Genomic DNA, 15,052 nt, shown 5'->3' with positions numbered 1-15,052 from the left:
TCGGAGAAGAATAATTAGAAATTTCAGATTTTGTGCATGTGTTTGGGTTTGTGTGGAAAGTTATTGAAGGGTTTCTGTCTTAAATCTGAGGTTTTAGTCCATAAAAATACAGCTTTGTACTTCATCTTCAGTAAACACACTTTCAGTAACTCAGAACTATACTACACCTGAGACAGAAACATAAGCAATATGGATGGATTTGTCGGAGTCTTCCCAGTCTTAATATGACAGTCATCCAAAGTTTATATTTAACCATGCTTTTTTTTTCAGCAATTCAAATTAATTAATTTTAAGTTTTGCAATCTTTTGTCTTTATTTAATTCTGCTATATGAGGTATAACTGAAATCTTGAGCCATATTCCACACATGAAGACAAGCCTTATTATTTTAATGTCATATTTGAAATTCGTACTTATTATATTATATTGTATATCATGTGAAAATGAATAGTAGGTGTGCCAAAGAAGCATAACACTGCTCTCAGATCTTAATAATCCATGTTAATAGAGGTGAACATGGTGAAGGTGTGTCTAGATTACAGATCAATATAAATCACTTATATTTATTCCATTGCAACATGCATTTCATTATGTTTTTTCTGCTCATATATATCTAGATGTGTATATGTGTTTGTGTGTGTGCCACACATATATTATCACAAATAATAATGTGTCACATATTTATTTTCATAATAATGCTTATTTTCAAGGCTATTTTTGAAAAAATCTAACTTGCATTTTCTGTGAAATATATATAAAATGAGTTCTCTAATGCTCTTGAATTAAAGATGTTATATATTGCTTTTGAACATTATGCCATCATCATGCCATTTGGTCAGTTGGATCTAACATAGAAACATGCTGTCTTGATCTGACTTTAAACTCATGACAATTAACCTCAGTGATGTATTATGATCATCTCATGAATAAAATTTTAACACCAGGCAAATACAAACATTATAGTATTTACATGAATAAAGATTGAAAAAGGCCACGATTTTACATCAAAAATAATTATAATTCTAATAAATCCCTGATAATGTCTGTTTGCATGCACTAATGCATCTACCAATTTTGTAATCAAAGTGGCTTTATTTCACTTATAGATTTAACCACAATTAGATATATTGATAATTTACTTCCTAGTATTAGTTTGATTTACTGTATGTTGAGTAAGTCTATTTTTAACTTTTTTCTCCCTTTTTTATTTATTGTTGTTCAGTTATAGTTATTTTTAACTTTTTCACATGCTTTGGGTATAACACTGATTTCAAGATGCTAACATTCCCTCCCAATATTCTGCTCGCTTTCCAGTTGACTTATTGACGTCAAAATGTCTGAAATCGGATTCAGCAATCTCACTTGGGATCAAGTTGTAATACTGGATCGAGTGTTAGATGAAGTAATTCCAATTCACGGAAAGGGGAATTTCCCCACATTAGAGGTAAAACCAAAACATATCATTCATGTTGTAAAAGATCAACTGATAGAGCAAGGAATCATTGTTAAAGATACCCGACTGAATGGTTCCATTGCAAGTTACATACTTGCAAGCCACAATGGAATCACCTATAAGGATCTGGATGTTATTTTTGGTGTTGAACTACCAAATGATCAAGAATTTCAGGTTGTTAAGGACATAGTTCTAGGTTGTCTACTTGACTTTTTACCAAAAGGTGTAAAAAAGGAAAAGATCACCCTAAGGATCATGAAAGAGGCTTACGTGCAAAAGATGGTCAAAGTTTGCAATAAGCATGACCGTTGGAGTCTCATCTCTCTTTCAAATAATACTGGGAAGAACGTAGAGCTAAAATTTGTGAATTCACTCAGACGACAGTTTGAGTTCAGTGTAGATTCCTTTCAGATTCTTTTGGATCCCATGTTAGACTTCTACTGTGACAAAAATGCTAAGCTAGCCCAAGAATCCTATCCTGTTGTGGTAGCAGAAAGCATGTACGGAGATTTTCAGGAAGCAATGATGCATTTGCGATACAAACTTATATCTACCAGAAAACCCGAAGAGATTAGAGGTGGTGGCCTTCTGAAGTACAGCCACTTGCTGGTTCATGACTTTAAGCCAGCTTGTGAAGCACAAATCAAGACCCTGGAACGTTACATGTGTTCTAGATTTTTCATTGATTTTCCTGATGTAGGAGAACAGCAAAAGAAGATTGAATCATACCTCCACAACCATTTCAGAGGTGAAGAAAAGAGCAAGTATGACTACCTTATGACCTTGCGTAGAGTTGTGAATGAAAGCACCGTTTGCCTCATGGGTCATGAAAGAAGGCAGACAATCGATATGATTACCTACATGGCTCTGAAAGTACTAGGAGAACAGAATATTCTACCCAATACAGACAATGTAACTTGCTTTTATCAGCCTGCTCCATACTTTGCCTCTGAGAGACAGTATTCTCCTTATTATGCATTACCTGGATTGCCACCACCTATTTTCTTTCGGCCATACTACCCAATGAACTTTTTTATGCCAAATGGTATGAATTAAAAAACGTGCAACAGAAACTTTGCTTTAATCAAACACCTCTTAAAAGCAAGTTTCCAAATTCCATGGAATTTCATATCTATTTTTATTTTTGCATTGTTACCAAATATCTTCCATCAATTCTAGCTTAAGCATTATAGTAAATAAAAAATCATCTGTGAACTTACCACTTCACATGACTTTCAAATATTATCAATTACCTATAATACTTTTCAGATACAATGGACCACTTAAAATTATTTTTAAATCTTACTACTTATGACTTTCAAATTTGTTGTGACAAATACATTAGACAAGCCTATATCTTTGATTGAAGTATAAAAGAACAGGCTCATGGTTTAAAATTGAAAGGTAAAGACAAATCCCAGCATTTGATCAATTCTTTTGTTATGTTCACTCCATTTTTTCCCCAGTAAATGTTACTGTCAACGGATTTTCAGTACTGAACAGAAATGACTAATTTCAAAGACAACAGATGTAGAAGACATTAAAACCCTGGACTTTGCAAGCATTTATCTTGTTTCTCAATTAAACTGGGTTAGATACAAGATCTTCCTATTGTTTGAAGGAACACTGAAAAAATGATACTGGAAAATACTGGGCATTAGTAATTTACCAGCTATCAGATAAGTTAATTTGTGGATTTGAAGAATAATACCATCTGGTTGTACAATCTCTAATGTGACTAGTTATATAGTTTCCTTCACTCCCCTCCCCCAAATAAGTTAAAAAGAATGAAACTGACAAACTAATATGAAAACTTGCCATCTATTAAAAAGGGACTTTGAATGGCAAATAGCAAAAAACAGGCAGAGTTTTTTAGTCATGACATTTATCATTTTTAAGTCCTGCTTGAGGAGCATCTTAATATATCTGGAGACATTCAATATTAATAAATGAAAATATTTTAAAATAACTAAATGAAGCACTTTCTTTTTAATTTGGCTCTTACCAAAGATCAGTTTTTGACGTGCCACTCAAGTGCCTTCTATGTGAATTTTTCCATAACATTAATTTACTCAACAATTACATATATTCATCAGGTATGTGAACATCTACACATTACAGTACCTCAAATACACTGCTATCAAATCTACCAGTGGGAGTAAAACAGCATTTTCTTTGTATAATGAAGAAAATAACCCATGACAAATATTACCTGGTATGGCAGAATGGGAGCTGTCTTGAAAGAATATAGATAAGGCCATCAGAAAACTTCAGTATTTTTACTTCCAATTTTTTATAAGTATCCATGTCAGTTTTCACTAACAGTTCCAAGTTTTTCCATCACATCATCCAGCAGGCATATTATAAGAATTTGTCACTTACAGACTGTGCTTAATCTGTCTTCTCTGTATTACAGTATTGTACTACCAAAAAAAGTACACCAAATATTTTCAGATAACCAATGTTTTTCAGATGTTTTATACCATAGCACCACTGCCTAGCATATATATTTATATATTATATAATATATATTATATATTATGTATATTTTATATGTTATATATATTTTATATGTTATATATATTATATATAAAATATCAGTCACACAATGCTGAGGCTTTAAAACATATGGATTCATCCCCTTGCTTTGCACAAATAAAGATTTAATAAATGCTTTTTTAAAGGAAAAATTCAGTAATCTGTTGACAGAATTTATTAGATAAAAATGATTGATCTTTCTGCCCTAAGTATACTCTTTAGTGTTCAGTTTGTCAGAGTGCATGTTCCTAATACTGGAGTATATGCTATATTAACAGAACCAAAAAACTTTCCAACAGATTTAGGCAAAGTATGTAGGAATAAAAGAACTATGATAGTGATGAGTTACAGATAAAGGCTCAACATTTTCCAGAGTAGAATTTAATGCTGAATACCACAATTCTGAAACTTTTGGAAACATCTTATCTCCTATATGCACACTTAGCTTCCTTTCATCCTACTGATAATTTCAACTTCACTCAAAAACAAATTTCCTATGGTATTCTCCTAAAGCTTTTAATACTGCTGTGAGAATAGCCTGCTTCCTCTTAAAATTTTATGTGTTTCCATTATAGTAAAAGAAAAAAGAAAAACTTACAATTGGCACGTAAGATTTTCTCAGGAGAGTCCAAACTTGCTGAATGGGAATGATATCACTAAAGAGGAAACTATAGCTTTATCTCTCATGGCTTTCTTTATAGAGATACTACCACAAAGTTAGGCTGCCTTTTGCTCCCAACCAAGTAGCAAGACAACATTAAAAAAAAAAAAAACTTTTATATGTAGAATGTGGCTTCAATCCCAAATTGAAAAATAATGATTTCTAAAATGTTTTAAAAAATAAAAACTAGTATTAGATAGCCATTGGCATTTAAAATTTATGTTTTAAAAGTTTTTTTACAAGTGGTCATCTCCATCCAGTAAAATTAGTCAACCCAAACATATATTAGTGGCTATTTGAATAAAGAATATTGAAAATGATGTTCTTGAAGCCTTACACGTGACCTCCTTGAACAAAGGGATTTCTATATAAAGTATTTTATGGTTTTGGGAGTTTTGTTAGAGTATTTAGAGACACAGGATTAAATGCCTTCAAGAAGCAATAGTGGCTTAGGCAGTGAACTCCAAACAACTACTGTCTTATTGGAACTTTTCCAGATTTATTATCAGGTGAAATGCTTTCAGATAGTGTCAGCTAGTAAAAAATGAAAATTGTAACAGTTTGAAGGTTAAAACTCTACTTTTAAAAGCACCTTAAGTACATCTTTAACGTGAAAGACATGATCGTCTTCTAGGTATATAGTATATATACTAAAACAGAAGCCATGCCATAGAGGACATGCTTCAATAATTTTACGTGAAATTCAGTGCCTGTTTACTAAGTCAAGGAGAGTATCTCTGTAGAACAGACATACAAATTATAATCTTGACAGTTTACAGAAAGGGGGACAGGTAATTCATTCTCTTGAAAAGCCAGGTTTTTTTGTTTCTTTGTTTTTATCCCCACCCAAGGGCATGCTTACTGACTTTAGAGAGAGGGGAAGGGAAGGAGAGAAACATCAATGTGAGAGAGAAAAACATCATTTGGTTTCCTTTCATATGAGCCCTGACTGAGATCAAACCTAAAAACTTTGTGTTTATGGGACAATACTCCAAATAACTGAGCCACATGCATCAGAGCTGAAAAGCAAGTTTTTAGTGTCTCTTCTTTTTCTTCTACCTCTTCCTTGTTTACTAAAATGATACCTCTCTGTGCTCACGGTGATAAGATACAAGAAAAAAATGAAATCTAGGAGCAATTTAATATGCCTTGTATTATACAAAAAAATGGCACTTTTCCAAGTTTAGTTTCTAGTGAAGGGAGAGTCTGGAAATGTCAGAATTACTGACTCAGAATTGTGATCATAGATGGTCCTTTCTAGACTAAAGCTTTGATACATGCATTGCAGAGATTTCAATTTCAAGACCTATGATTTTTCAAGGTTTTCTCTTAACAAGGAGATACTAGCAATGCTTTAACTCAAAGTTCATGATTCTAGGTATAAACATTAACTCTTCAGTTCTTTAAGAACCCTGAAATTCTGGGCAACTAAATGTGAAATTACTTATATGGCTTACTGTATCACTCAGAGTTCAGACTGGTGATTATAAACTTTTTTTAGTAAACAGAATCATTATTAAGCAATGTTATGTGCTTTTGTATAATTCTTGGAATTTTTTTTTCAAGGCTCAAAGCTTTAATCCGAGTAGATTTTTTTTTATTTATTTTTTCAAATACATTTGTCTCTGCCTACCCCCCACCACAATTCTTGGAAATTTTTAAATGTTAGATAAGAAGTTGAGTTCAGTTTCAGTTAGTATATATATAAATTATAGGTTAAAGCAATTAAACTGTTTTTTAAAAAAGCCACATGCCAATTTAAATTTAATACATAAAATTATATGCCAAAGTATACAAACTTACAAAAACTTTTATTCCCTATAGAATTAATATTACATTAAATATAAACTATTAGTAGATTATTTACCTTCATTAATTATAATACAGTATCACATTTATTGAAAAATTCCAGTATATTTCACTCAAAAATAACATGTCAGAAATAACTGGTTGGATTATCTGAATTTTCTCCAAAGTATTAATGGAGATCTCAATCCATTCTGATTGCATGATATTGTCACATGGCTATTTTTCAATTTGTCTTTAAGTTATTTAAGTTCCCAATTTACAAATGACTAATGCTAAAACACAAGGCAGCATAGCAAAACCTTAATCGATTTTTTTATTGTTGTTCAGTTATAGTTGTCCTTTAAGTAAAGATATTCTGCTGTTTTAAAACAAATCCCACATATATGACAAATAACATCTACTTTATATCCACTAGCTGTTACTAGATTTAACTGAAAAGTAAAGTTTCACTTTGACAGCTTGTCGTTAATTGTTTCATCTCACATAGTCCCTGTTTAGATAGAGTGAAATAAGTAACTCCCTTCTAGTTTGAAAAGCTTTTTAGAAGGTTCTTTGTTTAAAGTTCTTCTGTATGTCAAATGAAAGTCTAAACCTACAAAGCAAAGAATTAAGACAATTATTTGAATAATTCTGGCCAGAAACATGTCACTAAGTAAAGAGCAAGGAAAAGTGGACCTAAATTATATGCCAGACCAAAAATAACTGTTGGATATGAAAAAAGTCCTATCTGCCATTTCACTAGATGTGGAACAAGTCATCCAATAAATATAAATTTAGAAGATTTGAACTCAAAGCTTAGCAGACATTTTAAAACCATAAGTTTTTATCTTAAAGGTGTGTTTCAAGGTTTAGTTAATTCAAATCCAATTGTTGAGCATTAAAGAAAATATGAGCAAAAGGAATTATTGCCACTGGGTGGGCAATGAAATGGAAACATTCAAATGTAGTTGCCCAGCACCCAGTAAAATTGCTGATGTGATTTCCTACAATAAGTCAAGTAGACAGATCTACACATTATAGACTTCAAACAATTCAGCATTTTAGGAAAGCTGTGAATATAAACATAGCCTTATAAATATTTTAGGTGCCTTTTTAGCCTTAAAGTACACATCACCAGTTTTAATCTTTTACTGCAAAAATTTTGAAGTATTCTCCAGAACTTCAGTGTTTCTGTAAATAAAAGCTTTGAAAGTATTAATGGACTATCTAAGTGATGACTGAACTGTCCACAGTTGAGTGAATGGTGTATCTTTGCTTTAATATTGACTATATGTTTAATCATATAGTTAGTTTTTTCCATGTTATTGTTCGTTATAATGCATGTACTATTTTGGAAAATGCATTTTACTGTTGACAAAAAACATTAATGTTATATGAACAGTGCAGGATCTTTTTGGTGGAAGCTATTTTTAAATGGATAATAATTGTACTCTTATTATTCATCTAATACCTCTTGTACCTGTTTCATTTGCTTTGTCTCATGCTTTTGTGCATGAAAGCATGCACTACGTGAAAAAGCACTACAGAGATTCTGTTATTAAATAAGCTTTTGAAATAAAATCAGTTTGTTTTTAAAAGTATTTTTACATTATATTGTATTGCCAGTTGCCCTGATTTTACTCCTTTGTCCCCCTCCATCCAGCAACCCCCTCTCCCTCAGGCCATCCCCCCACCATTGTTGATGCCCATGGGTCCTGTATATAAGGTTTGGGTACTCCATTCCCTATACTGTACTTTACATCCCCGTGGCTATTCTGCAACTACCTATTTGTGCTTCTTAATCCCCTCATCTCTCACCCATTCTCCCCATTCCCTGCCCATCTGGCAACCTTCCAGTAACTAACCTCTCTTGCTTTTAATATTCTCTGTTTATCTGTAACCTTTAGCATTTTAATTATGATGTGTCTTGGAGTGGGCCTCTCTTCATCCATCTTGTTTGGAACTCTGTGCTTCCTGGACTTGCATGTCTATTTCCTTCACCAAATCAGGGAAGTTTTCTTTCACTATTTTTTCCAATAGATTTCCAATTTCTTGCTCTTTCTCTTCTCCTTCTGGCACCCCTATGGGGCGCCACAGGGCCTCTTAAAGTTGTCCCAGAGGCTATTTATACTATCCTCATTTTTTTTGGATTATTTTCGCTTGTCGTTTTGCATGCTTGTTTTTTTTAAAGATTTTATTTATTCTTAGAGAGAGGGGAAGAGAGGGAGGAAGACAGGGAGAAAAACATCCATGTGTGGTTGCCTCTTGGTGCCCCCTACCTGGGACCTGATCTGTAACCCAGGCATGTGCCCTGACTGGGAATCGAACCAGCAACGTTTTGGTTCACAGGCAGGTGCTCAATCCGCTGAACCACACCAGTCAGGGCTGCATAATTGCTTTTAGCTTCCTTATGTTCCAAATTATTGATTTGATTCTCAGTTTCAACCATTCTACAGTTGTTTCCCTGTAAATTGTACTTTATTTCAATTAGTGTAGCCTTCATTTCTGACTGGGCCCTTTTTATGTTGCTGAGGTCCTCACTAAGTTCCTTGAGCATCCTTATAAACAATCTGCATTGGACAGATTACTCTGCCCTCCATGGAGGACCAGCTGTGCTGGGTGTGTTGCAGCCTCTCTAGGCCGGACAGGTTGACTCAAGACTCAGACAGACAGAAGAAAATGCACGGAACTGTGAGGATGCTTGACATGCCTTCATTTGAGGGAGCCACACAGGCCACAAGCCCGTGTCTATGTCTGTGCGCACACTAAGAAGCCCCTGCCTTCTTAACTACTAGAAGGAACAAAGCCGGCTACGGGCCAAATGCTTAGGTAACAGCATGAGCTGTGCATGCGAGCCCACTTCCTGTTATGGGAACCATTTATCGGACCCAGGCTCAAGGCTGTGAGACCCAGTCTCAGGGCTATGATCACACTGCTTTATCAGACCCCTTCAAGGTTGTGAGAAACAGCTTCCCTTAGTTACCCTGATACCTGGGTGAGGAAGTCAGACTGCCTCCACTTACCCTACACAGGGGCAAAGTGGTGGTGCTCTGATGTGGTCTATAGCTGCCCACTGCATGTGCTGGCCCTGGGGTTTCCTGGGTGATGCAGGCCAAGGTCAGCCCCCACCTGTGTTCTGCCCAGAGCCACCCTGCCTGAGCTATAAAGCAATCTGAGATGGTGGCTACTTGTGCTGGGCTTGGAGACTCCCAGCTGAAACCAAGCTGTGAATCTAGGGTGGCTGCTGCTAGCACTGGGCCTGGCGCTCACTGAGGCCCGCTGTTGCTTGTTTGATAGGATTTAGGAAGTTATGAAGCATGGGTCAAGGCCAGCCATTCATATGGAAAAGCAGCTTGGGTGGGCCTGTAAGTTGGGTGGGACAGAGTCTCTGTGGATCTCCAAGGCAGGTCACACAGTGTTAGCCATCTTGATGGAGTCTGAGACATGGCACCAGCTTGCCAGCTCTGTGGGGGGAGGGTTTAGAAAAGGGACAATGGTCGCTCCTCACCTTGATACCAGACACTTTAGTCTCTCCCTCTATACCACTGGTGCTTTTCACACTGACATCACAGTGCTGGAGCTCAGAGAGAGTCTGAGTAGATGGGTCCGTGTGTGGGTTCTTTAAGAGAAACTGCTTGGGGCTCCAGCAGTTTCTTCCACTGACACAATCCCCACTGGTTTCTCAGCCAGAAGTTGTGGGGATTTCTTTCCTGGCACTGGAACCCTGTGCTGGGGGACCTGGTGTGAGGCTGGGAGTCCTCGCTCTTGAGATGTCCCTCCACACTTTTTATCCACCACACGTGTGTAAGGAACCAGTCCATTCCATGTTCTGCATCTGCACCCCTCCTACCAGTCTGGATGGGTGTGGTTTCTTTAATCCTGTAGTTGTCAGACTTCCATTCAACTCCATTTCTGATAGTTCTGAGTGATGGTTGTTCTATATTTTAGTTGTTATTTTTATGTTGTTGTGCGAAGAGGCAAGCTGTGTTTACCTATGCTGCCATCTTTGTTTTTTAAATAAAATCACTTTGAAACATGCAGTGTTGTGGCAACTGCAAAATGGGAAAATGCCTGTTATTTCAAATATCACCAAGTGAATTGTTTGCAGTGTGTTCAAAAAGTACTTAGAGAGGAACTTTACCCTGCAATGTGTATAGAATCTCCATTGATAATCAATGAGAAGGGACTGACCTTCAGTATAATATGCATTTCTATAATTGACTTACACCATTGATAATAGATTAACCAACAGATAACCCCATTTATATAGCCTAATTATATAAAATGTTTGTAGTCTTTCATTTATCCCAAACTCCATTTGGTTTTACATTGGTAAAATTTACTTATCTTCTCTCTCTCAAATACATGGTGCCTACAACACATTGGATAAGAACTTAATTGATGGTGAAACAAATAAAATGGCAGCGTATCACTCAAGTGAGTCAAATGAGTCAAAATGATATGACATTGTATTGAATCCGCTCTCTGTCTCTCTTTGTCTGTCTGTCTGTCTGTCTGTCTCTCTCTCTCTCTACCATACATTTAGCAGAGCCAGATAGCATTTCTGCTTAGGTCAATGTATGCTGACCACATATCCAAACAATGATGTTAAGTGATCACTCTGTGGAATGAAAAATAGGTTAGAGTATAGCATTTATTAGGAGAATAAAGAACTATGGTAAAAGTGATGAGGAAGATAAAACAGCACCAGATAGGGTTTGCTTGAAGTTTCTATAGCTTTAACAACACTCTAGCAACTCCGTAAAGGATTAAGTATTTATCATGTGAAATACAGAGCAATATATAAGTAAATACCCTTATGTTAAAGATGGCATATTTTCTTTACATAATGTAAATCATCAGATTACCAAAGCTTAAAGTAAATATATGTGATTACAATTAAAAAACCAAAATGAACTACCAACAGAATGAAGACAGTTTTTTAATCCTATAATATGCAAGGGTAAATTGTGCTTTGTCTGATACTTTAAATTTTACCGGAAAACATAGATACTATCCACATATGTAAAAATAACCAACTTTAAATTTATTAACAAATGTAAGCCAAAGCTATTCCTGTTTTTGCCCCACAATGTTCTCCTTGTAATGTGCCAGTGAAATCACGGGTGATATTTTAAAAGGGTACCATTATATTCATATAGTATATTTTATCAAGCAATGTAACATTACTGAGCATCAGTACAAATGAGACACATAGTTTGGGATCCCTGACAATGATGCCATTCAGGCACTTGTCCTTCTCTCACATTATTTCCAATGTTAAAGCAAAGTACAGAGACATTATTGCTCTATGTGCTCTCGTTTGTGTCCAAATCAGGTCTGGTCCTTAGTAGGAACATCTAAAATTATCTACTTGCATGAGTTCTTCAAAGGTATACTTTAAGTTTTCTTAGAATTTTAACAATATTTTATATAATTAAAAATAACATTGTGAAGACAAAAAGATGATGAGTAGTATTCTATTTCCCATCACTGCTCACATTACATGTTGTCCATCCCAGTTGTCTTTATATTCATCTCATGTCCTGTGTTGCTACATATTCTCCATTTCTAAAATCACATTTAGTTGCCATGGAAAGAAGTACATTAAAATTATAATTTGAATAGTATGGCCAGAATACAAATTGGACAAAGAAACAAAAACTCAGAGACAGCAGTATGCTGGCTACCAGAGGAAAGGGGTGGTGAGGTAGAAAGGGTAAAGGGAGTCAATTATATGACGATGGAAGATTTGACTTTGGGCAATGAGCACAACAGTACAATATACAGACCATATATCATAGAAACATACACTTGAAACCTGTATAATATTAACCAATGTCACCCCAATAAATTCAATAAAAATAACCTTAAAATACTGAAGGGTAAAGCTTTTAACCAAAAAAATTGGGTTTTCTTTAGAACATGCATATACCTGTTAAATGGACTACACATTTCCATCAGCTGTACTTTAGACCCTCCTTCTCCCCACCTCCATGCATACGATGACACTGTAAGATAGCAGGCACTTTAATATACATGTCATACAGGAAAATCACCTCTGTGAGTTCAAAGAGAGACTGAAAACTGATACAAATGAGAATGGCAATAAGTCATCATTAAAATATTTAGTTGAAACTGATTTTTTTTCTAAGAACACAAGAGATATGAATAAAACACTGGCTGAACTGAGAGGCATTGCCAAGTAATGTTAAAGAAAATCATTTTAAAAAGTCAAGTTCTTTAAGAAGAGTTCTATGGGAAGAAAATGATAATATTCTTGTAGATTACTGATGCCTTCATAGATGCTAAAGGAAAATCAAAATTCACCCAAGCAACTATTGTGTGGGTATCTTCTCTTAAAACTCAAAGACCACTGTCTCTGGAGTGGTGACTTCCTTAATCCACCTCAATACCTACATAAAATAACTTGAAACATCTGCATTGGGGAAGTCCTCCAGGAAGTTGTTAGGTATGGCTTTGCCACCCCCTTCAAAAGATCCAAGCACTCCCCTTGTCATGTTATCCAGACAAAGCACGTGTACATCCTGATGTGATTTCCCTCCCATGGGCTGTACTCTAAGTCCTTCCATAAACATGTTAATGCCCCATGATATTATAATCTCTTGCCAAGCAAGTTAATTCTTTTAAAATTTCCTGTATTATGTGAAATGTCCATGGTGAGGTCAGTGAAAGTGATGGTGTAAGTTCTAAAAATTATTGTATTTTTTTCATTTCAGTTGTTACTTCTCTTTAATTTCTGATTTTATTTAAATGGGACCTCTCCCTTTTTTCCCCTGATGAGTCCAGTTAAATGCATTTAAAAAGCTGTGGTACGCTTACACAATGGAATACAACTGGGCCATAAAAAAAGAAGGAAATCTGAGGAGATCAAGAGAGTGGCGGAGTGGCTGGCAGCTCCATCCACTTGCTCCCAGACCTGGACTGGACTTGCAGTCAAAACACAGAGCAGAGAGTGATTGAGAGGGTCTGTGAGTGAGCGCGTATACAGATGAGAGCATGGAGAGTGTGCAGCAGTGGGCAAGAACTGGGTGCCAGGGAGCTGGAGGCCCAAGCATTCTAGGTAGACCAGGGGCTGATGTCCCAGACTTTCTAGGCGTACCACCACTGCTGCCCAGCTCAGCACTGCTGGCTGCACAGAGTCGTGGGGGGAGGGGCTGTAGATCGGCTCGGGACCCATGAGCTACCGGAGGCAACAAGAGAAGGCCTAGGAGGTGTGGGCTCCAGAAATAGCAGACGGGAACAGGCAGGCCCGAGGCTGAGGACCTCCGGAGGAGACCGGGACAGTGCCATCACGGTCTTCTGTTACAGGAGAGCCCAGGGGATCTTCCAATGTCATCCAAGAAAGCAGGAAAGATTCAGAGAGAAACTTTATCTGAAATTGTGGGAGGGAGGCCCTATAAGGAGGCAGCCGGCCCTAACTGTGAGAGATCCTGTGACTTTTGGGGAGGGGACGCGCATGGCACAAGACCTCACAGAAACTTGACAGGGACCAGAGTGTGTTGCAACCTGTCTAGGCCAGGGAGGTCCACTCAAGACTCAGGTAGACAGAAGAAAATGCAAGGAGCTGTGGAGATGCTTGACAAGCCTTTATTCAAGGGTAGGCGAGCCACACAGGCCACAAGCCAGTGTCTATGTTTGTGCCCCCAGCGAGAAGCCCCTACTTTCTTAAGTCTTAAAACAAAGTCGGCAGGGCGCCAACAGACCTCATGCAACAGAGCTTCATACCGCACATGTGAGCCCACTCAAGGCTATGGGAACAGTTTATCGGACCCAGACTCAAGGCTATGACACCCAGTCTCAAGGCTGTGAGAACATTATGTTATCAGACCCCTTCAAGGTTGTGAGAAACTGCTTCCCTTAGTCACGCAGACACCTGGGTGAGGAATGCAGACTGCCTCCATTTACCCTAAAATCCACCCCTTCTGGGTTCGTCACCACACAATCTATGCAAGGATATCTTCTGTGAAGGTCCCTTGGCAAGGAGTGCACAGCCCTGCACCCATAATCCACAGCAGCAGTATAGGCTGCAGCAACAAGCAAGCAAAACACACGAGCTGCTGCAGCAGCAGTACAGATCACAGCAGCACACAGCCACTAAGGCCAATCCAGTTCCCAGGCAGAAAGGCCACCCCTGTGGGCCATGCATCCAGAGGGCTCCAGTGGGAACAGCTGCCCGTGTGCCTTTCCATGCCTCCCAGCAATGTCCAAGAGAATGTCTCTGACATAGAGCCACATGAGTCCAGTCCACTTGGGTTAGTCCTGGAGGCTTTTAACACAGAGGCGGGGCTGGCTCTGCCAACCCCACAATCCCAGCTACGAGCCAACCCAAGCCACCCCACATGGGGCAGCCGACCAACAGCTGGGGCCAGTCACACTGCTGCTTCGTCCAAGCACAGATACTGGTCCAGGCCACGATCCACAAGGGATGTCCACTGCTTCCTCTGTAGACAGAAGCTAGAGAGCTGTGCCATTGGGAGGCCATCCCATTAGCTCCGGGAGATTTCAGTGCAGAACCAGCATGTTGATTGGGTAGCCACTCAGGCCTAGGCATGTACCAAATCCACTATACGCTAGGGGCTGGAAAGACAA

The 15,052-nt window shown here is 37.5% G+C and overlaps 1 protein-coding gene across 1 annotated transcript; it reads left to right on the top strand.

Moving 5' to 3' along the window:
* Nucleotides 1-1,332: 1,332 nt before the first annotated feature.
* On the top strand, nucleotides 1,333-2,508 carry TENT5D (terminal nucleotidyltransferase 5D). The gene has a single exon (XM_054566603.1). The coding sequence runs from the start codon at nucleotides 1,333-1,335 to the stop codon at nucleotides 2,506-2,508; it is 1,176 nt and encodes a 391-aa protein (XP_054422578.1).
* The last annotated feature ends 12,544 nt before the right edge of the window (nucleotides 2,509-15,052 follow it).

Source organism: Pteronotus mesoamericanus, unplaced genomic scaffold (assembly GCF_021234165.1).
Source record: "Pteronotus mesoamericanus isolate MK-2021 breed Mesoamerican mustached bat unplaced genomic scaffold, CSHL_Meso_final contig_177, whole genome shotgun sequence".
Classification (NCBI taxonomy): Eukaryota; Metazoa; Chordata; class Mammalia; order Chiroptera; family Mormoopidae; genus Pteronotus; species Pteronotus mesoamericanus.
Note: the sequence above shows the minus strand (reverse complement) of the source record. Positions and strands in the feature narration are given on the sequence as shown.

Coding starts and splice junctions, on each gene's coding strand:
- TENT5D (XM_054566603.1), top strand. CDS start 1,333: ATGTCTGAAATCGGATTCAGCAATCTCACTTGGGATCAAGTTGTAATA.